This window comes from Pezoporus wallicus, unplaced genomic scaffold (genome assembly GCF_028554395.1).
Source record: "Pezoporus wallicus isolate ANWC-B61680 ecotype Strahan unplaced genomic scaffold, APGP_CSIRO_Pwel_v1 contig_6464, whole genome shotgun sequence".
NCBI lineage: Eukaryota > Metazoa > Chordata > Aves > Psittaciformes > Psittacidae > Pezoporus > Pezoporus wallicus.
In genome coordinates, this window is record NW_026642130.1 from 6,057,575 (window position 1) to 6,082,275 (window position 24,701).

The following is a 24,701-nucleotide window of genomic DNA, read 5'->3' on the forward strand; positions in this document are numbered from 1 at the left end:
AGGTAGGTTTTATCAGACCTGCCAATACTGAGCACACAACCAGTACTGACAATGCATATCATCTCTGAGCAGATACAATCCCACTCTTCCAGTCAAAGCCACTTTGGGTCAGATGGACAAACGAATAGTCTGGCAGCAGGTCAGTGGCCTCTAATGAACAAGACAAAACAAAATAGTAATGTTAACATTATTTTTCTATAATGAATCCCATTGATCAACTACCTTGGGTGTATGATGTGTGCTGAAGGAAGATTGGAAGGGACCTTAAAGCTCATCTAGTTCCAAACCCCTGCAACAGGCAGGGACACCTTCCGCTAGGCCAGGTTGCTCCAAGCCATGTCCAACCTGGCCTTGAACACTGCCAGGGATGGGGCAGCCACAGCTTCTCTGGGCAATCTGTGCCAGTGCCTCACCACCTTCATAGGAAAGAACTTCCTTATGTCTAGTCTAAATCTATCCTCTTTCAGTTTAAATCAGATGTCCCTTGTCTTATCCCTCCATATCCTTGTAAAAAGTCCCACTCCAGATTTTTTTTTTCAGCCCCTTTAGGCAATGGAATCTGTTCTAAAGTCTCCCTGGAGCCTTCTCTTCTCTAGGCTGAACAAGCCCAGCTCTCTCAGCATGTCTCCATAGCAGAGGTGCTCCAGCCCTCACAGCAGGAGGGCTGTTGGAGTGACTCCTCTGGCCTCACTCCAACAGCTCCATGTCCCTCTTGTGCTGGGAGCCCCAGAGCTGGATGCAGTATTTCAGAGGGGGGAAGTCTCATGAGAGCAAAGTAGAGGGAGAGAATCACCTCCCTTGACTTGCTGGTCACGCTGCTTTTGATGCAACTCAGCATATGGTTGGCTTTCTGTGCTGTGAGCATCCATTACCCTCTCATGTTTTGCTTCCTGTCAACCAAGACCCCCAAGTTCTTCTCCTCAGGGCTGCTGTCAACCTAATCTCCACCCAGTCTGTAATTGTGCTTGGTATTGTCCCAGCCCTGATACAGGACCTTCCACCTGGCCTTGTTGAACTCCATGAGGTTCACAAAGGCCCACACCTCCAGCATGTCAAGGTCCCTCTGGATTGCACAGTGAGTTTTTTCAGGTGAAATATTCCTGGTCTTTCATTACTCTTTGGAGAATCTGTAGCACACATCAAGCCAGCAGACCCCACTATCCAAACCAACGGCTCTATTTTATTTTGGTCAGACTATTCTTACATCCCCGCATATAGGCCTTCTCCCATGGAAGGTAGGGTGACAGCAAGCCAGGTGGTGGGTAAAAAGCCACAGTGCCCGGCAACAGGCAGAAATCTGCTCTCTGCTACTGTCCCTTTGACAAATCCTGTACACATTTTCCCCTATTACAACTGCAGAACAAGACCACACTTCTGAATGAATATAAAATTAAACCCATCAAACTCAGCTGAGTTTAACCAGCAGAGGAAGTTCTTACACTGCGATGCTGCAGCATTTTTGATTGCAGAAGCCCTAAAGCCAGATCTCCTTTTTTTGTGAGATTAGACGCCCACAGCAAAGTTTTGCACCATTACTTATTCCAAAGGCAAACCATCCATTGACTTTAAGCTACATGGGTTTAGACCTAGGTTAAATACAATATTTAGCTTGAGTTCTGCTTGAAATCCTTACTTCCCACCAAAAATCAACCAAGAAGCTAGGACCATGAGCAGGAGCTAAGATCTTACTTTGTTAAGGCCCTACTTAAGTCAGTGTGTCAAAGACCATTTGAAGGAACTGAATTCTGCAGCTGCATCTCCCTCTTTGTTGCCCATGAAGGGAACCATACTGAATGTGGAAGGACCTAAATTCCAGTCCCTGAGATTAGGAAAGATCGTCGCAAAGCAGGCTTTTCACACAAGCAACTACCTCAAACCAGGGCACAACGAGGCATTTTGCTTTACTTCCTATAGTATCTAGACAACACAAATAAGCCTTGATAGCTTCTTTTACCAAAATTAAGAAAAAAACACTGGGACTCACACAAAAGAGCTAAACAAATGCATCAAGCAGATGAGAGTATGCTCTTAATGACATTTTAAAATGTTGTAATATCTCTTATTTCATACGTATCAACTTGTCTCATTTTTCTTTCTTGATGGCACCTTTTGCTCCCCACACAGACCAGAATCTTTGCTACAGGACAACAGAAACTTTGCTTTTGATATTTAATATCAGCAGTTTGTTTGGCACACAGAGAGAGTACTTTAGGGTCATATTTCCCAGTTGCTGCTCTGTGTCCTGGGTTCAGCAGTAGCAGTCATCCTTGATTGTTGTCAGCTCGGCACCACTCACTGGGAGTGAGTGAACAAGTTACCTGACTGGGTTTAAACCACGACACTCTGCTTACTGATGAGAAAGTGAGAGAGCACTGGAGAGCAGCACCTGGCAGAGATACGGTTGTGCTTCCCTCTTAAGTCTACGCTGCCTTGGAAAGAAAGAGCAGAGAGAGAACTTCACAACCTCAGATTTGGGCAGAATTTGATCTTCAACACACAAAACACCATATAGTCAAACTCTGTAAAATCAAATCAAAGTCAGTTTTGAGCTACAGTCCTGAGACAACGACTCCATTGCCTGAAGAGCACCAACTTTGTGTTTTAACTATGCATTTGGGTTTTTTCCCCCCTGGTTTGGGGCTTTTTAAAATTCCTTTCCCTCACCCTGCCTGTGAGTCACTCTCTGCCTGCAACATTCCTCAGTGAAACGCCTTTGTTTCCCTTCCTGTTTGAAAAATGCCTGCCATACAGCGGGCACAGCCCTGTAAGTTGGCACTTTGTTATGCTTTTCCACTCCAACAGCTCTCTGCAGCCATCCACTGCAAAACAATCTACAGAGGTTGCCAATTAATTTACTGGGCCATTAATCAATGTATTCTATACCAGTAACTTTCAAACAGATAAAAGCCATGCAGAACCAGAGCAGAGATGCCAGATTGCCCATGCTTGGCTGAGCTGTATTTGGTTCAGCTTCTCCTCTGCGTAAGGGCAGAAAGGGAGGGGAGAGGTTGGAAAGCAGCTGGGAGGACACCGACAGATGTATGGTGGTACATTAAAATCAGATGGTTGAACCTGTTTTCATGCCTCCTCTCCTTTGATGGAAACATGCAATCCACACACAAATTAACTCCTGAACTGCCAGTTCTTACTTCGGTTAGTTGAAGAAGTGCAAGTCAAAGAGGACCCTCATTTCAACAGCTTTATTTACAATATGAGCACAAACCAGGGGCAGGACAGGATGTGGAAGTCATATCCGATTCCCAATATCCATGTTTCTGGCATGTATATACAAGTGACAGAGGGGTTTGTGTTTGTATCATATGACACTTGGACAACTACCCGTCACATTACATGGGACCAAGAGTCCCTCTGAAAAATTGAGACACGGAGCAGGTGACAATAATAGTTCAAGTGGCCAGAAGAAATTCCTTGTCTACATGTTGAGAGGACTCAGGAAAGAGGGTGCCTGGGAGCAGAGAAGGCCAATTTCTCTGGCAGATACCTCCACCACCGGGAATTCAAGACACCTCTAAATGACTGTCCTCCTGACTGCAGGTCCTCAAACACACAGTAGAGCTATATATCACTTCCAGCTAAACCATCAGGCTGGTATAATATTATGGCCAGGTCATTGGGGTACCTGTGGCACAGATCTGGCAATTAAGTATGGAAACCCTCCTCTGGGCAGGTGCTGGCAGCACCCTGCTCAGGCTGCTGGTAACCAGGGATACATACATACAGCAGTGCACTGCTTCAGACAGTCTGTCAACAACCACCACCCTTCAACATAATCCATGCCTTCTGGAAGGGAACCAAGGTGCTAAACAGCATCATCCCTAAACCACCAATAAACCGCTTATGGAGGCCAACTGTAGTTAATGTTTATGTGGGGCTTTAACTTGTCCACTTGCATACAGGCTTTTACTACTAGCTCAGTTTGAATTTCCACTGTTCAATGACACAAATGCTACCAGAGAGAGGGGAACTGAATATCTCCAAGCCCATTTACTCTCCACCTCGGTACAGGGGTGGGTCCTGTGTAAACATGTTTTTTTTCATTTGAGAGTGCCTGACAAAGCAGAGCCTGACCTTTCCCCTTTGGGGAAACAGCAGGCTTCAATCAAACCTTCTTGATGGTTGGGGCTATTTTCCCTTCTTGTGGGTCAGGGTGATGCTTGAATTCTCCATGTCTCAGCTTCCCCTCCCACCCCATCAATCTCCCTTCTGCCCTGCCTGACAATTGAGGCCACTGTGATTTATAACAGCCCCCCCTGCAGCTGCATGTCCTCTGGGACTTTCCCTGCCACTGCAAAGCATCTCCACTCACCAGACTGCTTGGCAGTTGGGTCCCCTTACAGCAGCAGAACCAAGACCTTTTGCGGGAGCAGGAGGTGGTCACTTGCCAGATTAACATTTTCCACATTAAAATCTACTTTCAGTACGTGGTGTGATCTAAGGAAGACAGTAGGTTGGAAGTGGCTCAGCCATACTGGCTTTTATTGTTACAAGTGCTACAGTGTGCAAGGCATTTATGGGTTAAAAGTGTTGGGTTTATGGGTAAGAAGTGTTGGGTTTAACCCATGGTAATGTAAATTTGACTTAAGATGGGGGCTACGACACTAGAGCCTGTATTACTCTGTGGGGATGGTAAAGGATCCTAGGAGACTGGTCCAGCTATGCTTAATCTGAGCTACTCTCAGGTTGTATACAGATCACTATCACTGCAGCATCAGTGATGTCAGACCTGCGTTACTGTATGCTCACTGGAGATCCATCCTATTAAGCTTTCATAGTACCAAACACACTAAACTACTCTGAAAAAGTTCCTCCTTTCCCTTCTGCCAGGAGATCCACATGTAACTGGGATGCAGCCAGTCAGTAAGTACATTTTTCAATAAGACTTCTTATCATAAATACACTTTTCATTATTTCACAGCCAGATGAAGCCTGGCTACTCTTCTGGACACTGCTTTAAAGACTAAGTGTTCTTATCAGACTGCTCCAAGCTTGGGCTTTCATCAGAAGAGCTGTTGCAATGGCCCAGAGCCCAGGACAAGCTTTTGCCTACTCTCTAAAAGAAAATAGCATCAGGGTGCTGAAAGGTAAGGTGGCCAGTGTGCAATTTGATTTACTCAGTTCTTGTTTTAGGCAATACAGCAAAGCTTGGCAAACCCAGTTAATTTTTTCCAGGGAAAATATTGATGTGGGTAGGTGAGAGAGATAAGGAATGAGTATTTGTGTTGAGCATGGAGCAAAGAGGGAAAGAAGGACCATATCCAACTTCTTCCCACTTACATTTGGGGTGTTTCTTAGGCCACAACCCTGCAGGATGGGAAGCACCTCAGTGTGTGCTGATGTAGTATATGCTGATGCAGTGTACGCCGGTGCTGAGCACACTAAAACTGAATGGAATGAGACAGTGGGTTCTCTGTGGAAGCAAAATCTGATGACAGTTATCTCAGGCTGGGCCAAGCCAAAACAGAGTGAACCTATCTCAGGGTTCACTCTTGAAAACTGGATTTTTTTCCTCCTCTATTTTTCAGCCCCTAAATGTCTATTTCTAGCCTACTTCAGCAGTGATGAAAGCACTGATCACAGAAAATGAAGAATTGAACCCAAACAAAGAATTATGCTGAAAAAGCCTCCAATCTCTTCCCAAAAACAAATACTAGCATTTCTGAATCTTAAACCTTATATATTCGTGGATAAGGGGACACCATAAAAACAACCTTCCCTACAGAACTCAGATACTTAAATTATCAGCCCCTTCCAAAAGAATGAGATGTCAAGATTATTTCTTCTTGCTGACCCACTGATGATACAAGCACAGCAATATACTGCCAGTGCCTTATTAACTTTTGCTAAAGGCCTGTCTCTTACTGCTCAAAACAGGCCAAAAGGCAAAAAAAATCCTGACCTGAATGAATCTCACAGGCCTGCACTCAACTGAGACATCACAAAACCAGATTCTTAACTCAGAGAAATCACATGCTGCCTTTTGCTACGTCTTTTGTTCTTCAAAGCTACTATTGGTTCTCCTTCCACCCAAATTAGTGGGACCACTATGCAAGGCCATCTAGCACATCAAAATTCACTTCGGATTCCATTATCCAACCCACTGACCCCAGTGTTTCCTCCCATTGAGTAATGAGATGAGCCCATCACCTCCTAATTGCAACACTTAGTCTGTTTTACAACCCTAAGAAAACAAATCCCCAGGTTGTTTCAGAGTCATTCTGCTCTTAGAACAGGCACAGTATTTCTAAGGTTAGGAGATGGCACATACAACAAAACAATTAATGAATGTCCTCAGGCTGGAAAATGAGAAATAGAAAATAAAAACAAACACACTGGCATCAGTGGTCAAACCACTGAGGCCAGTCTCCACGCTCCTTAGGCTTCTTTACCTCTATCAGAGCACTACAAGGAGCATTACCTAGCACTCCTCATGGTAAGGGAGCAACTGCAAGGCTAGCAATCCACTACATAGACATTACTTGTAAAGACACTAACAGAAGGTGACATTCCCATTTCATACCTCACCACCCCAATAGGGAGTTTCCTGCAAAAATGTCCTAAAAAGTCATAAAGGACTCACAGAATCACCTTACGTCCATTGCATATCAGCAAAGTGTCAAGAACTGAAAAAGGCACAGGAGATGGACTAGAAATCAGATTGTCAGTTTTATTGTTCTCCACTTCAGTGGTTTTGAGCAGGATTCATCTAGTCTAAACTAGCTGTCTGGACCTTCTTTGGGTCACTGGAGAGGAACCAGCAATCGTGGGATGCCCGTGATCTCTAGATGTAGTTGTAATACAAGTTAGATGATGCATCCCCTACAAGTTCAAAGAAACAGCTTAGGTCAGATGAAAGTGTCTATGGAACACTTAAGGAAAACTGAATCCCACTGCTGAATGTACAATCTATGATTATAGTTTCATCATCTTCAAGATACTATTACTCTCTACAGCAAAATGCTTCTACAGCCATGAATGGTCAATGCTATATAACTGCAAATTACTCTTGATAGATTTATTGAGTATACTTGAACATGTTAGTTGGAGAGCTGCTGGAAATTCAGGACTAGAGGAAGAGGAAGGAGGAAACATTACAACTTTCAAGTAAATTTGGAAAATTTAGAGTTAAATCATGAACAAAAGGCACCTAGGTTGTCTTGCCTTGCAGGCACACACAAAGCCTCCAAGGTTTTCAACCTGCAGCCTTACCTTACTACTACAGGTTTTAAAGTTTCCAGAGCAGTCCTAAAAGTTTCATTAGAAACACCAATAATGACTTATCACTGAAGAACTAGCATGAACAAGGATCAGATTGGGAATAAAATAGCCCTTCATCAGAGCACTCAAAATACAACAAGCTTTGCTTGTGCCTGGGCATCAGGAGGACTGGATGCTCCCTTCACATGGCATGGCAAGATTAAGATGGAAAACAGCCTGGGAGTGTAATTTCCACCTTTGTTCACCAATTTCCTGCATACTCAATTTCTGTTTAGCTACACCATCAGATGGACATTTCCTTACCTCACCCCATTTCTGTGATAAGTGTGCCTTCCACATGCCTAATATCTAAGAAAATTTCTTACCCCCCCTTGCACATCTCACAAGGGCTGGAGTACAGCTGAGCTCTGTTAGGACCTGAGCCAGACATCATTTAGATGACAGCTCCTCTACAATGCAAATCAGGGTCATTGTCACCAATGGAAAAAGCCCCAAATGAAAAGTTATTGCCCCTTGATAGTCTTTGAGAGCAGAAAAGGGTGTTCAGGGAAATGCCTGATCTCCCTCCACATCCATTAGTGCGTCCACTAAGTCAATGACATACAACTGGGATGGAGGCAGCTCTGATCTCCTGCAGACAGCTATGCTACAAAATGGACTAGAAAGGCCCTGAAACAAGGGATCAAGTATCTAGCCAGCCTCCATCCCCACCGAGCATTTTCTGGCTTGGGCTGTTTTGGATACCAGAGGGTGAAATGCAGCTTTGTACTGATCCCCCAGCACTGATGAGGCTGAGCGGGTCTTTAAAGGCAATTCCACATGCAGCAGGCATGGATACTAGGGTAATATCTCACTCAGAGTACTAACAGCATCCTGCAGCCCTCACTAACCACATAGCAAAAAACTAGTTTTCAACCAGCAGAAGATTTTTGCACAAAGGGACAGGCCTAAGTTTAAATTCTGAAATTCTTACGATCATGGAAATAAGATTCTATGGACTGGAAGGGACTTTTAAAGATTATCTACTTCCAACCCCCCTGTAATGGGCAGAGACACCTTCCACTAGACCAGGTTGCTCCAAGCCCCATCCAACCTGGCCTTGAACACTTCTAGGGATGGGGCATGGGGAAGGTGGTAACAAAGCCTGCTGTTGTCAGGCTGAGCTGGTATAGGAAATGCACCCACCAGCCGGAGCTGTACCCTTTCTTTACTTGAGGTCTGCTGTGTGGTATAGGCAGGCAGCCACCGTAGGTCTTACAGACACTGGTAAACCCTCTGTTTGCTACTTTTGAGCCTACTCAAAATGCAGATTTAGACTGCAGAAGTGCAAATAAATGTATTCTTTCCAGAAGTAACTTCTAACCAGTCACAGACAGGCTCAAGTAAAAACGTGTATTTGAAAGCAGCAGATAGATAGGACTATCTAACTATCTGCTCAGAATTATTTATCTGCTTTGGGAGACCTTTCTGTATCAGAAAGTCTTCAGAGAGGTGGCACTATTAATGGGGCAGTACACATGCCCTTCAACTTCCCAGCCCCATAACTCTTTAGAAATCACCACAATCCACGTTAACTATAGGATCTGGACTCCACGAATAAACCAGCAAGGAATCAGTAGAAGACACACAGACACAATCAGGAAACATGTAATCAAAAGGGACAGGCAGGGGAACAGAGACTGAATCCCACAGAGCCCAGATTCTTGCAATGGGTTCAGAGCTATGTAGGCAGGGAAACACAGGAGATCTGTGACAGTCTCCCCTCACACTTGAACAAGGCCTGGGGCTACAGCTTCAGACGTCAGGAGACCCAAGGATTGTGGCTCCAAATTTACCTGACAACATTCCATTTCATCAAAAGCTATTTATTGCCCATGTGCATTGTTCTCCTCCATACACATAAAGGATGGAAGCCTTTGAAAAAGCACAGGGAAATTCAGGGTGGGCAATAGTTCCTATTTTTGACACCACTAGAGAAACATATTTCTTTGTTGCTATTATTTGTTTTCCCTGAGTTGCAGCTGAGAGGGTGAAAACAGAAGACAATATCCCATCCGATGTCTGCCTGATAGAGCAACAGAGGTTGGCACTGCAGTAGTTCTGCTTTTGGGAGAGTATTGTTCTTCTTTCAGGAGAAAAAGAAGGGAAATGAGCAATCCCAGAAGGAAGGGGTCTGAATGTTTGCTCAGGCTGTGCCATTAAGAAAAGAGATTGCTGGTGTCAAAGGGTGTTTCATTGTTCTGGTCTTTCTGAGAAACCTTAAAATATATCCAAAAATGTACCAAGAACAGAAAACAGATCTGTTTCTTTGGCTATTTGTATCCTGGCTGGTGACAGAGAGACTATAGCTTAGCAGTGTCAATTACCCTGGTTAACCCTTCTTCTTGCTAATACCATTTATTAAGAAACCAAAACACTTCATAGACATTGGGGTGAGGATACAGAAGCCAACTCTTCCTCATGTGAATAGCCCCACTGCTTGCTGAGTTACTCACCAAGTCAGGACTCCTCATCACTTAAAACAATAGCCTCCAGGTTAATCAATAGCAACAAATTGCTACAATAACTGGCCAAACTCATTCTTTCATTGGTGCCACTCTCAAACACTGCCCACAGTCTGCCTTCCCTGCCAGATTGCTTCAAGCACTAACTTCCAGCTAGAAGTCAACCTCCAAGATCAGTCAGAAAAGTCAATCAGACATAGGGGAGATGCAAGGGCACAAGGAGTTCCTTAAAGATCAGAAAATGGCTCTTAATGCAGGAAGTGGTGGGATTCACCACTCTTAGTATCCTTAGTGTGGCTATATTTCATGGCAGCAGCTGGAATCAGCCAGGGCTGTACCTCTAATCTCCCAGATAGAATCATAGAATCATTAGGGTTGGAAAGGACCTTAAGATCATCTAGTTCCAACCCCCCTGCCATGGGCAGGGACACCTTACACTAAATCATATCACCCAAGGCCTCGTCCAACCTGGTCTTGAACACTGCCAGGGATGGAGCATTCACAACCTCCCTGGGCAACCCATTCCAGTGCCTCACCACCCTAACAGGAAAGAATTTCCTTCTTACATCCAATCTAAACTTCCCCCGTTTAAGTTTTAACCCATTACCCCTTGTCCTGTCACTACAGTCCCTAATGAAGAGTCCAACCCCAGCATCCCTCTAGGCCCCCTTCAGGTACTGGAAGGCTGCTATGAGGTCTCCACACAGCCTTCTCTTCAACAGCCTGAACAGCCCCAACTTCCTCAGCCTGTCTTCATACAGGAGGTGCTCCAGTCCCCTGATCATTCTTGTGGCCCTTCTCTGGACTTGTTCCAACAGTTCCATGTCCTTTTTATGTTGAGGACACCAGAACTGCACACAATACTCCAGGTGAGGTCTCCCAAGAGCAGAGTAGAGGGGCAGGATCACCTCCTTCGACCTGCTGGTCACACTCCTTTTGATGCAGCCCAGGATACAGTAGGCTTTCTGGGCTGCAAGCACACACTGAAACCCTCTCATGTTCATTTTCTCATTGACCACCCCCCCCAAGTCCTTCCCTGCAGGGCTGCTCTGTATCTCTTCTCTGCCCAACCTGTAGCTGTGCCTGGGATTGCTCCGACCCAGGTGTAGAACCTTGCACTTGGCATGGTTAAACTTCATGAGCTTGGCATCAGCCCACCTCACAAGTGTGTCAAGGTCCCTCTAATCTCCCATCACCAAGAAGGACAGACAGAACAAACACAGATCATAGAATAGTTTGGGTTGGAAGGGACTTTTAAAGATTATCTGGAAGGGACTTTTAAAGATTATCTAGTTCCAAACCCTCTGCCACGGGCAGAGACACCTTCCACTAGACCAGCGTTACTCCAAGCCCCATCCAACCTGGCCTTGAACACTGCCAGAAATGGGGCAGCCACAGTTTCTCTCAGCAACCTGTGCCAGTGTCTCACCACCTTCATAGTGAAGAATTTTTTCAGCTGAAAAGCCCCAAAGAGGAGCTTCCTGTGTCCAGATGCTGGAGAGTTTGGCGTGAATAGGTCCAAATTTTCAGATCTGTAGGAGAGAGTAACATTGAGAGGCAGAAAAGGATTGTCTTCTTCAGGTCAAACCAGTGAAGATTCACTCTTAATTGCCAATACCCTGCAACAGGCATCTTAGTCTTAGACTTCAATGACTTAAATCAAGGGAAACCTTTAAAAAACACTTTCGCATTCACATTGTGATATCACACTGGCCAACCAACTTCCTTTTCATCCCCCAGCAGGCTTTTCTTAAGCAGAAATAATCACCACCAGCTTCACCACACATGTCTAAGTGATGGGAAAATGCAGAGAAGGCTGGAGTGAACAAAAGGCACTTCACCCTGCTGGGGTCAGAATGCATATCTATATGGTAGGTTGGACTCTTCACTAATCCAGCTCTGTTTCTAATGAGACTAGTTCCCATTACAGCAAAAGGAGATCCATGGCTTAATTTGCCAAGGGGACCATTGTCATGCAGCTTAGGGAAGGAAAATAATCTTATCAGTTTGAACTTGAACCCTGCCCTCCAATTATATGGACAATGTTAAAGAAAAGAGAGATAAAGAAAAAGTAATTTTCATCTATCCAGCAAGAAAAATGGATTGTCTAACACCAAGCAGTCAGCTTCCTGCAGCTGCTGATAGACCTTTACACACCAGCCTCTGGCTATACCATTGCCAATTTGCTCTAATTACTGTTTGTGCATGCTAACTCTGAACCAAATGGCACCAACTGCATTCACAGTGCAACTTATTGGCATAGCAGAGCCTCTACTCTTATAGTATAGCCAAACTGAAAGCCTGGGCTATCACCTAAAGACAAGCAAACCTAAAAGGTAGGAAGAATCTGAAAAATTTTTCACCCCTTCTTGCTGAACCTCTGTCTCTTCCCTCCCTATCCAATCCATCAGCTCCCCTTGGCTGCTATACAGAACTCTTCTGGGAGTTCTGCATCCCACACAATGCAGCTAAAACAAAGAACATTTTGGCAAATAACAGCCAGGCTTCATCTATTCTTTTTTCTATACAATTCATTCCATCAAAGTTGTTTAGCTGAACAAAAAGCAGTGCTATCCTTTATTGTGAGGCTAACAATAAACTAACATGTGAACACAGCGTGGGTCACAGATGTGGGCGCTTCATCATCAACTGTGGAGCCACTTCCCTGCTCCGCTCACTTTTATAAAGCTTTAACCTCTTTGAGCCAGAATTCAGATGAGCACATAAACCAGGGAGCAAACAGTGTTAATACAACAGAAGTACAAAAGACACATGAAGAGACGGACGTGCTTTGGAAACAGCCAGATCAACACCCTCAATTTCCGAGGGGTTACCACACAATAAAATTCTACAGAGAATCTAAACTGGACAAATCCCAGGGATTCTATTTTTCGTGAAATCACTTGCATCAGAGAATCTTTGTCTGTGCCTCTGAATAAACATACTTACTTTTTTTCTCCTATGAGGGGAAAGAAACAAACAAAAATTTGGAGAGGGAATATCTTCAAAAATCATTTTTAAAGCTCTCTTGGAATACATTCCAAGGACTGGCCCCAAATATGTAACCTAATTTTAAGTACTCGTATCCCAAGTAAAGTAACCCTCAAAGCATGAGTGCTCTGAAACAAAAAAATATGCAAAAATCAGACCCTTCTCGCAACTGCACTTTATGGGCTTAGATCATACCTGAGTTTATTATCACATCCATCCCTAGCTTGTATTACGTATATAAAAAGAGGTGTAAAGTTGCTCTTTCCTAGCGCATTGGGTCTGGCTGTGATAGAGTTGGTTTTGTTTTTTTTTTGTAGTGACTTGTATAGTGCTGTGCTTTGGATCTGTGACCAAAACAGTAGTGACAACTTATTAATATTTTAGCTATTGCTGAACAGTGTTTGCACAGCATCAATGCTTTGTCTCTCACTCTACCCCCTAGTGAAATGATCGGGGGCTGCACAAGCAGTTAGGAGAGGACACAAGAAGGCAAATGACCCCAACTAACCAAATTGATATATCAATGACATATAACATCACTTTCAGCAATAAAACAGAGTAGAGTTGGATTTATGTAAATCAGCCATCTTACGCTGGGCATCAGCCTGCCTGTGGCAGGTGGTGAGTAGTTGCCTTTACATCACTTAGTTTATTTTCTTTTTTTTTTCCACTTCTTATGAAAACATTTCTACCTAGACCCATGATTTTTCTTGCTTTTATTCCAACTCAGGATAGGGAAGGCAAGCACAGGAAGGCTGTGTGGTGCTTAGCTGCCTGCAAGGGTTAACCCACCACACTTATTTAAGTGCATGTGACTTTGCAAATGCAATGTTCATTTTAATCTGTGCAGTCCATGTGCAGAATGCGACATCCATCTGTTAATTCAAATGCATTTCAGCACTGGAGAAGGAACTGTGTATTAAGTACGACACATTTCTTCTTGCCTATCACAGCTTGAGAGAATGAGTAAGGGGCTGTTTCTGGACAAAAAGGTAGATACTGAACAATCTCTGAAATACTGGGCAGTTAGAGCTCCTGATGCTGATCTCCCTGCCTTGAATCTCACCTATGCAATGCAGGTAACATTCCAGACTCTCCTTCCAGAAGTTTAAGTATATGTCTGGTTGTAGGACACTCACAACAAGCAGAATAGTTTAAATAACACAGGGTAAATAAGCATTTAGTGCCATAACGAACCAGACGAATTAAAACAAAAAACATTATGAGACAACTTTCGGGTGCACTGGACAACACAGGAGTCCTAAGGAGGTGGAAAATAGTATGTTCTCATTAAAAAGTAACTCATAATGTAAAACCCCAAATTGCTGCATTCAAGCAGTTAAAACTACCTTAATTTTAACACTTCTTAAATTCCAAATGTTCAGTTTGCAACCTTAATGCTGTTCTTTAAATGTTCCACACAACAGCTTAGCTTTGTCAAAAACAAAGCGCATGATTTCGTCCCATTGCATCTTATGGGCATTGCCATGGTCACAGCAGCACTGCACTTAGAGACTCCACACAGACAAGAGAGGTAAGGGATTTCCCAATGACTGAGGCCCAAAACTGAACATAATTCAGCTACAGCAGCTCAAATCTACTACTTACTAGTCTAATTGCATTAAGTGTTTACACTCTTGGCCTAACACAGGTTCAAGGGAAAATGTGTGACCCAAAAGCTTTTGCAAAATACAGCAAACATGGGAAATGAATGCCAGGGATAGCACCAGCCATAAAGCAACCCTTATAACCATGCAGACAAGCAAGCAATAAAGGATCACAGCGGAGCCCACAGGTCCTAGGCACAGGATGCAAGTCACCCCAGCCCACAGCGTGATACAAAAATCACAAAGAAAGAACATAGCAGAAAATCCCCCCACTGCTATGTTTGCTTTTATATTTATTTGTTGGAGTGAAAGCCCCTTTTAAATCCTCAAAGCTAATACAACACGTTGATAATATCATAGCACCAGAACCACAGGCATCTGATAGCAGATGAAAATAAAATAAGACAATCACACAGGGGGTCTCAGAGTAGGTGGTCTGAATGGCCCTTTTTTTGACAAGCAGCACCATCAGGTACGTAGTCTAATGAGGATTTAGGATAACTTACCTGAAAGCAGCCCTCTCTCACACTCTGACAATTCTGATGCTGTTATGGGCTGCTGGAGGAGTGAAAAGCATCCCTGCTGGCAACTAGCACGCTTATACTACGTCAAAAGATGGGGCACAAAAGCACATAGTGAAGTTCTTTGATTGTAAATGGCTAATGAAACTTCTCGTACTCTAGGGCTCTAGGCCTTCTTCTCTTAATGGAACATTTAAAAAAGGAAATGGAAATATCTTTTTTACTTCTTTCTTCCTCTGTTGTTAAGGATGTGGGATGCTTTGCCAGCAGGTGGATGTGGCCTCCGCTGCCCATCACAACTAAAGTACTTTGACAACATCTACTGCAAATTCTTCAGCAAAATGCTACATCCATCTGTTAATTCAAATACACATCTGAAACCTGACCACTCAGAGAGTTTGATCAAACCGCAGTTCCCACACACTGCTCCACCTTCATGCAAGGATCCAGATGGATTCAACAATGATTATTGTGCAGCAAGCTTTAGCATCAGAAGGAGACCCATCAACACTGATACCACAGCATCTGCTAACACATTTCAAGAGCACACAGTGTATTCAAAGAGTCTTATCCAAGACATATTTTACTGTGCAACCCAGAACTGCCAAACCATCATTTCTCTGACGTAACAGGACACACAGTGGGTTCCAGGCAGCCAAGCATTAAGCATCCCAAAAAGAGAAAACATACATACTTTGTTTACTACAAATGAGCTCATATCTTTAGTTAATGAGCTAAGCCAGGCATATTTGGATCAGTCCAAACCCAGACTGAGAGAAACACAACTCACCATCTTCCCTCAGGCAAAAGGAGCAGCTAAGTAAATAAACAAGTAATAATAATAGGTAATCTAAGTAGTTCTCTTAAACATGTTCACAATTATTACTTTAATATTAGATTTAATCAGCAAGAATGAGTTGGGATTAACTTATGTGCTGTTGCACATCCTGCAAAGCTCTTGGCAAGCCAGCAAAGTTGCCTCCCAGCTGTGCAGAATCTGGCCCTCGCCTCTCTCTTGGAAAGAGCACAAAAATCCCAGAAAACAGCAATACTGGATCAGTGAGGCATAGCACTGGCAAGGACATAGGAACCTTATAGTACTGCACCAAACCAACCTGATCAAAACCTGTCTTGAACTGCTTTGAGCAGCACATTGGGTTGATTCTTGCAGGCAGCCACATGCCCTTCAAGAGACAGAAACAGACTGAATCTAGGAGGGTCTTGGGTATCTGGATAAAAAGGAATGACAAGAACACAAAAAGAAAACAACAACAAAAAACAACCAAATTAAAAAAAAAAAAGTGTGGTTGCTGCAAATGGTCCCCACAGGGACTGGGATGCTGTCTTGGAATAGAAACTAGAAAGTTAAATCTATTCATCAGTGGATCAGTTTCTGGGCCACGGCAATTAGTAGATACTATATCAACACCGCCAATCATCACAGAGATGCTGGGACCCCTGAGGTCTCTGCTCTTGCTGACAGCTCTGATGGCTACAACAGTAGCTTTCCACACGGCCCAAGCCAGATGCAGACATATGGCTCTTGAGGCTGAAGTTGTTGCCTACATGAAGTTTCACACAGACCCCTCAGAAGACAACTTGATACACAGAGCAACCCCATCCATCCATCCCTGACAATGCCTCCTGTCTCTACAGGCCTGCAGCACCTTGGTCACAGCCCAGGACAACAAACAGAGGGAGATGGAAACATGTGCTTCTCTTCCTGAAGCTCACTTTGGTCCCCTCAGCTGTCAGTGAAAGCAAATGTTGAATATTTGAAGAGTCAGGGAGTGCCAAGTTCTCCCTCACAGCATTATCATAACTGCTGGGAAATCCATGGTGTTTTCTGGGACAGGCCTCAAGACAGGAATGCAGACACTTGCTACAGAGAAGATGGAATCTCCCTTTTTACAAGGAGTCACAAAAAAAGGTGAGGGGTAATGGATACAAGTTACTCTTTGGAAGATTCTGATTGGAGACAAAAGCAAAATTTTTCGCCATGAGAACAATCAGCCATTGAAATAATCTCCCCAGGGAAGTGGTGGACTCCCCAACACTGGACACTTTAATGATTCATCCGGAGAGGGTACTGAGACATCTAGTCTAGGTCATGCTTTGCCAAGAAAGTTTGGGCCAGATGATCCTCAGAGGTCCCCTCCAACCTAGGATTCTGTGATTCTATGATTATACTTTTACTTAATATGATATATTGATGCTCACAAAGCTGCATCCCTGCTGGCAAATTAACACCAAAATAGTCCCAGCTTCTGCACTGCTGCTTCCTTTCCTCCTCTCCCAACAGCAGAATGGTTACTTGACAGACACTTACACAACCCACCTATTTATTTCCTCCTCCAACACCTCTCAGCTCTCTCGGGTCTTTAGACTGCTTCCCACTGACAGACAGACATACCTGACTCAAAGCCGATGCACGTCCCCCTTGTTAGAACCACTCAGACACGGTGGCTAGATTCAGCCATCCCCTTCAGCTCCCCAGACCCATCCTCTATAGCTCACCAGGCAGCCACATCTCCACAACATTACCAGAAGGGACCAACAGTGCTTTTTAACTGGCTTTGGATTTTGTCACCTCTGCAAAAGCAAAACTCCACCCCAACACAGACCTCCCCTAGCAACCCAAACTTCAGCTCACCACACAGCTGGGATGGATGTGTTGGCAGATATGACCTCCACCTGAGGAGGAAAACATTGCCTGGGGCAAGGACCTCTTCAAGCAGCAACCTGAGGCCCATCCAACCTCATCACTGACTCCTCCACAAAGAGAAGGTATGGAGGTGGCCTGGGTTTGGTTCAGTCTTTAAAGGAAGTCTACAGCATATCTGTTTGCTCCTGGGGTCAAAAGCTCAAACTTCATTACTGAGTTACACCATGTCACTGGAAAAAAATTGCATCTGCCTCTCTTGAAAATCCCCCTTTCACAGGCTGCAGCTTTCAACACAGGGAAAACCCCATCCCCCTTGACACCATCCACCCATTCAGGGCTGTTAACCATTCAGAAGCTGTTAGCATGTAGATTTTGGTGATAATTTGGTGAATGGAATTGTCAAACAAATTGCCTTTATTATGGACTGATTAAATGCAATCAGGGAGAAATGCCTTTCCCCTCCCAACTCCAGCCCTCATCAACTCAAACAAACACACTGAGCCAATTAGCAGGGAGGTGGCAAAAGCAGCTTTCACTTGAAACCTGCCATTTTTTGAGAAAAGATAGAAAAAAGCGGCAAAACAAAACAAAAAAAACTACTCGTGCTTTCATGCCAGGTAGAGCCTCCAGGGAGAGGTCCCAAAAGCTACCCAGAGCTCACCTGCAGGGTGTGAATGGGAATTATCAGTATTCTTCTGGCTCCATGCCGGATCAGCTCCCTTAAGCAAAGTGCTGCTCACATCCAGCTTGTGCCAAATACAGTGCAAAGAACATAAATATTAAAGCAGGCCTAGAGGGACGAGCACAACTGGAGCTGTTATTCCTACAGCTTTACGTCCTGCAGCTGGGTTCTTCTGTGTCAGAAAAGGTGGGAGATCCCATCAAAGCTCTTTCCATGCCTAAAACCCTAAGTTTTTTGGCTTAGGTCCCTGCAGTGGATTCTCTGATGTTTACAAACATTTGAGTTCTTAGCACAACCTTTCCTGCCCCATAGCAGTAGTGAAGGGGTGTGTTTCCATTAACATGGAACTCACAGCAATCACATAGGTCTGATGCCACTACCTTTCTGTTCAACATGCTTGAAATCAGCTAACAAATGAGAAAATTATTTAAGAGAATTGGAGCATGGCATCATAATCACATAAGCCTAATTACATGCAGGTATGCAGCTGGAAATTAAATGGTCACCTTGGCTGGCAGAGTAGAATTCAACATGTGTTTTCATGATTTTTAGCTTCAGGGGCAGGAACCCCATGGCTTGAGCTAGAGACAGCACACAGAATATGAGCAATAGCTGGTGACTAAGCTTTTGACTAGGCATTTTAAATAGTACCAAAGACTAATTCTGGCCCCATTTTCATTAACCTAGTCCTTCTAAAGATCAAGCTCTGCACACTGCCATGGAACACTGCCTCTCAAACCCTACACAGAGGAGCTATCGCATAGCTTCTCTGGCAGGGCAAGGACATTGCTTTGTCTTGGGCTCCCACCACAAATAGACAAGGGTTAAAACAAAGGTGAATTTTTATCAACCAGCAAGAATTTTGGAGAGTTCATTGCTGGGACTCAGATTAAGATTAAGGGCTTATAGTTAAAGCACAGAGATTCAAAAGACCAGCTTCTTTCCCCACACCTCATCACAGTCTTCAAGTCACCTTGAACATAAGGGGTATGTGACACATCAAGACACTAGGTCCTAAGCCTTCAAACAGTCCTGAGGTTAAGAACTGATCACAGAATGAGATTAGATCAAGAGCCCATACTACAAGCAACCACAGAGAAAAAGTCCAGGCCTTCTTAAGAAGTGGCTGCAAAGTGCCTGATAACTCCACTCTCTCTCCCCAAGGACCCCCTTCCTACTCTCTCATCCTCCTGCAAACATCAATGTTTAAAGAACTATTAAAGAAAACAACTTCAAAACTCTTCACATAGTTTAAATACTTCACTTAAAAGGAATTTTAATTCTTACATCTCAGATTGCACCAGTCCCCAGCAGGACATGCACTCATCATGTTAACACTGTGGCATTTGAGCTGTTCAGACAGGAGGGATGGAGACACAGTGTGAGACCATATGCTCAGAAGCCTGGGAGCAGAGACAACAGGGATTCTCACTAGCTCTGCCTGGGCTTCCCCATGACCGACTCAGTTCACCACACTTCGGGGAACCTCCTCAGGGTGCCTTTTTATGGCCTATGTGAAAAAGAAATCTTCCTGCAGCCAGAAGACACATACTCTGGAAAGCCAGCCAGTGGGAAAGTACTGGGAGCAGTGGGACCTGGCTAGGTGTGCAATTCTGGATAAGTTTTTCAGCCAGTCCTACTGCATAGCTGCAGTGTGGAAGTTGGATCAGTGCTTCTTGTGATCTGATTAGAGCTCACTGGCCATTCCTAAGCTGTCTCTTTCCAGGGCTGGATCAATTCACTCTGCCTGGCCCACCATGAAAAGGCCATGACCTATTACTGAAAGCAGCACCTCCCTGGTAGTGCCAAGATGAAGCAAGCTGAGAAGGCAGAGAAGCTTTGTTGCTAAACAAAGGTCTACAGGATTGAGTTTAAAAAAACCCAAACATTCTTCTCCAAAAAGCATCAGCTGTTTTCTCTAGACAGTACTGCTGTGTGCAGCCTGGAAAAGCCCTTACATCCCAATGAGCTGTCTCATCTCCGTGCAGCATGTAGGCAGCAGTGAAACTGCTACAGAAACCTCTAGGGGATCACAGCAAGCCTTGCATTCCTCAGCAGCAATAACCAATACAAATCCTTTCATCTCACTGGAATGCAGACAATTTATGTGTTGGATGCATCACCTCTAGGTGGGATGGTATATGGTAAAGCTATAAGGCTTCCCCAGAGATGTTCACCTGCTCAATTCCAGCCACACCAGAGAAGAACCCAGAACATCCTGAAGTGCAGAAAAAGTATATGTGGCCAGAAACCATTACAGTCAAAGGCTGTACAACAAACAAAAAGGTTACTCTCCTTCTATTCATCATGCCAGCTGATGTTCACATATAGGGGTGGCAGTAACAAACAAGGTGCTCCTTCATGTAGGAAGTGTTATCTAGACCACTGCTCTTTCAGAGGCACGTGGTGCATGCCCTTGAGGATTCGGAGGAGACAAATGGAATCTTTGCAAAACCTATAGGGGAAGCATAGTGTGTGATTTGGGAGATGCTTCATCTTGTGGCTATCCAGTTCCTGAACTTAACAAAACCATATTTGAGTTACTACACAACTGGCTACACACTGGGTGCAGCTTTTTCCTGTAACAAACCATGTTTCCTGTCTTGCAAGGTACAGTCAGTCCAACCAGACCAGGGACATTTGTCAAGCCTGCTCTCAGGAAACATAGCTTGGATCTGGAAGAAGATTTCAACAGTTGTGAAAACTCATGGGAGGTTGTGCTGTTGGGATTACAGACCCTGCTTCAGAGTTCAGCCTTGCCATGCACATACACAAGGGTTTTAAACCACCCCCCTTCTCCCAGAGTGTGACAGTACAGTCAGATGTTGCAGAAAACATGATTTTGTTATCAGCAACCTTCTTACTAATTTTTTTAAGAGGACAACATCTGCCCACCCCAACTGCCAGCATCACAAAGTTTATCAATTTATTTCCACTTCTCTGGCTATGTTGTATACACACAATACAAAGTACCCTTACTCTAGGACACTTGCACATTTTAATGCTTAGCAATCTGGGCTGGCTGATAGCCAGATTATAGATAAATTTTAGCTGTATTTCAGAAGGACCAGTATTTTCCCTATTGAAGCTTTAGCTCCTGTCATATCTACTCCATTCACCCCTTCTGTATAAGGAGGAGAACAGAGAAAGCTCATTGCCAAAAAGAGATTAAAAAAAAAACACTAGAAACAAACAGGGCGATTCCTCAGCCCTTTCCATTCAGAGGCATATCTGCCTTGAATGGCAGTACCTGGGACTGATCTGTCTCCAAAGGAGACTGAATCACAAGCAAGCCAGACCCTTTCAATTTACATTAAGACTTTAGTCTACTGTATATACTCTCCCCCAGCTTCACCACAAGCTCCTCCTTTCTAACACAAATCTCTTGCGGGGAACACAGGCACTCCCAGGCACAGAGCAGCAGGGTTCTAACGTGTTGAATCCCAAGACCGGTGAGATTCAGCTCTTGCAAATGGCACTTTTTCATCAGCAAGCTATAACTGGAAACTCTTATCCACTACAAGAGTTTTGAAACACACCCCTAAAAAACATGCCAGGCTCGTTCTTCACACTAGTCTTAGACCCCAAATTAGAACTGATATCCCAAAAGCAAAGTGATTCTGACTAGGCATTTCCCAGCAAACTAATCAACCCTGATTAACAGTAAAATGAGATCTGTTACATTCTCTGATCCACATGCATACGCACAGGAAAAAAAAAAAAAAACAACAACAAAACGAGAAACGTAATTTTAAAGTGACTTACACAGCTGTATGTAGTTACAAAACTTCTATGGCACTTCATACTTTCAAAGTGCTGTGTATTTACTTGCTTCACACAACTCAAAACAACTGCTGTAAACAGTCTGAGATTCAGAAATTATTTAGAAATGACACACTTCTCCTGGCTTAAGTAAAGAGGCTCAATATAATTAATTCTGTGTATGTAACATCTTTAGTTCAGGAGGCTTTTGCAACAATCAGAAGCCTTACGTTAAGAGGAGGGATCCCCTATAAAACAATTGGGTCTTGCTACGTTAGCTATAATTTATATCCTAGAGTTCCGCAGTCTCCTACCTATCTCTTTTCACTCCACAAAGAACACAGCACAAAACCTGCAACAAACTTACACAAGGTAACACTTCCTTGTTCCCAAAGTTGCTCGGACTAACTCTGCTGAAACCGTTTTGTGAAGGGTTATTGAGAAAGGCTTTTAATAAACCCAACATCCTCTTACAGAACATGCTTTTCATCAGCTTATTTTTAAAAGACTAAAATTACTCCCCACTTAACTCCCCCAGATCTGCTCACATTTACTTCCCCTGAGCTGCTCCTGAACACTGTAATAAGAGCTCTCACCCATAAGCAGCCGTCCAGTGTACAAAAGGATCAGCGCTTCTCCCCTACCTGAGAAGTCTGCAGAAGTCTTTGCAAAGTTGCTGAAAGCTGTCAAGCACATGAGTCCTATGAGGAAGGTGGAGGTGGGAGACACATCTGAGCAGCACATCCTTAAGTATCCTCAACGCTTGTTTTCTTCCGGAGAAAAAGAAAGTGCTTTCCGTCCCAATCTAGTACTCCTCATTGCCCGGAGAACAGCGTTAGTCCCATCGCTTGGAAGCAGCGGGGAAGGAAAAGCGCTCAGCACACACACACATTCACACACACACATCCCTGGGAGTGAATGAATCCCGGCTGAGGGAGGCTGACGAATGAGCCAGACCTACCTGAGGCTTGGCGGAGGTCCCAGGGTCCTAAAAGCCATCGCTTCCCCCAAATTTGCTGCAGACTGTTACCGTGCAGCTGTCCAGCAGCAGCACCGCAAACTGTCAGGGGGGAGAATCTTGGGGGGTTTTGTGGGGAAGATTGTTTGGAGAAACCCGGCTGCTGTGGGTTTAGATACCAGGGATCTTGTCTGCCTAGTGCAGACAGACAGACAGACAGAAGGATGGGCAGTATTTTCAAAGAAGGCAGCCCAAAACAAAGTGCCTGGATTCACAAGGATTTTTGGAGTGATGGATATTTGTGGCTGCTGCTGAAATTGGTGTGAGCAGTGGTGTCCTGACAGGCTGGTGACAGGACAACTCTTCAGCTGTGCCCACTGTTGAAAGTGATCCTGCAGTGGAGGAGACTTTGCACAGGCCAAGGGATCAAACCCTCCTCATTGCAGGATGGGACTGGTGTCAGCCCACATATCCAAAATCCTCCTTCCTTTTGGCAGCAGCCAGCCATGCCAGCCTCCCTCTATCCCACTGGACCCCTCTCCCCTCCATCAGACTGCATGAGGATTTTCAGGCAGATCTTAATCTGTGGTGTTCAGATGCAGCAGACCGGTCTCCTTCTGTAGCAATTACTTTAACCTGCAACTAGCATGCATTTAGCTGTTAACACAAGCACTGCTCACTCTGCAGAGTTAAAGGAAAACTCCATCTTACCTGTTACTTGATGCTGCCTCATCTTCATCCATATCCCGGCAGCATCAAGTCAGCCATGCTAACCTGGAAGGACTGAGCTGAGGACAGTCCACCACACAGGTGGGCAGGACTAGTGGACCCTGTTCTCCCTGCATACGTTGTCCCAGGAAGGAGATCCTGGGCATTGGTCATCAGCATGAACCACAGCTCAGGCATAGGTTTGGATATAGATAATGTACATAACCAACATATCTAGGCTACAATAGAGGTTGTCAGTGCAGAGAGCGGGAGATAGCTTTCATCTAAGTTTTCATCAAAGCCAACACCAGCCACTTAGCAGCCTGTGTATACAGATACACAAACCTATGGAGCAACACTGTGTGTGGCTGTCAGAGAAGTGGAGATGGAACCAGGCACATGCACAGCTGCTGAACACAGCTGCATCTTCTATCCAGCAAAAATAACCCAGGTGGGAACATCCAACAAATGCCACAACTGGTTTTTACTGCTCTGTCCTGTTCATTCACACAGAATTAAGTGAAACTTGCAAAGAACATTCACCTTACTGCTGAAAATAAATGTAAAAGACTTTAACCCAAAGGGCTGGGTTGTTTCTTTTTCAGAGCAGAGTGCACTTGTAAAGAGTTTCTTGTGCTGAAATTTCTAACAATGTTTCAGCTGTTCTCAGACAAAAATCAGGCTGGCTGTCAGGTTACACATGAAAGACATTTTCAAGAGTGCTGCCATGAATAGTACAGCCACTGTTTCTACCAGAAATCTGTCCTGGGGTGATCTGTGTGCTCCCCCTCAAAGGGACCTGTAAGTCTTACAGCCCCATTTGCTTTCTGGCCATATTGCCACTTGCTCAAGCTCCAATCAGCCACAGTGACGATAAGGGTAGTGTGGGAAATCTTGAGGTTGGGCTTGAATCCCTTCCATGATCTGTCTGCCCAGACCACATGAAGCAGAGGTTGATCTGGCCTGAATTGCATCTAAGCAACCCTCCTTCTCACAAACAGCTCTTCACACGCTGAGGATCCACAGCACAGGTGCAGCTAAGTCACCTCAAGGACTGTGTTGGCTCT

General features: G+C 44.4%; 1 protein-coding gene across 3 annotated transcripts in view; it reads right to left on the minus strand.

Moving 5' to 3' along the window:
* The window catches only part of EVA1A (eva-1 homolog A, regulator of programmed cell death), a 202,963-nt gene extending 180,059 nt beyond the window's left edge, over positions 1-22,904 (minus strand). For 2 of the 3 annotated variants that reach the window (XM_057427660.1, XM_057427657.1), the window contains exon 1: positions 22,613-22,904. In XM_057427660.1, coding sequence (XP_057283643.1) covers positions 22,613-22,712 — 100 coding nt within the window. In that variant the 5' untranslated portion in view covers positions 22,713-22,904. The remainder of the gene's footprint in view (positions 1-22,612) is intronic. The other variant, XM_057427659.1, reaches the window with a different exon arrangement.
* Between the last annotated feature and the right edge of the window lie 1,797 nt (positions 22,905-24,701).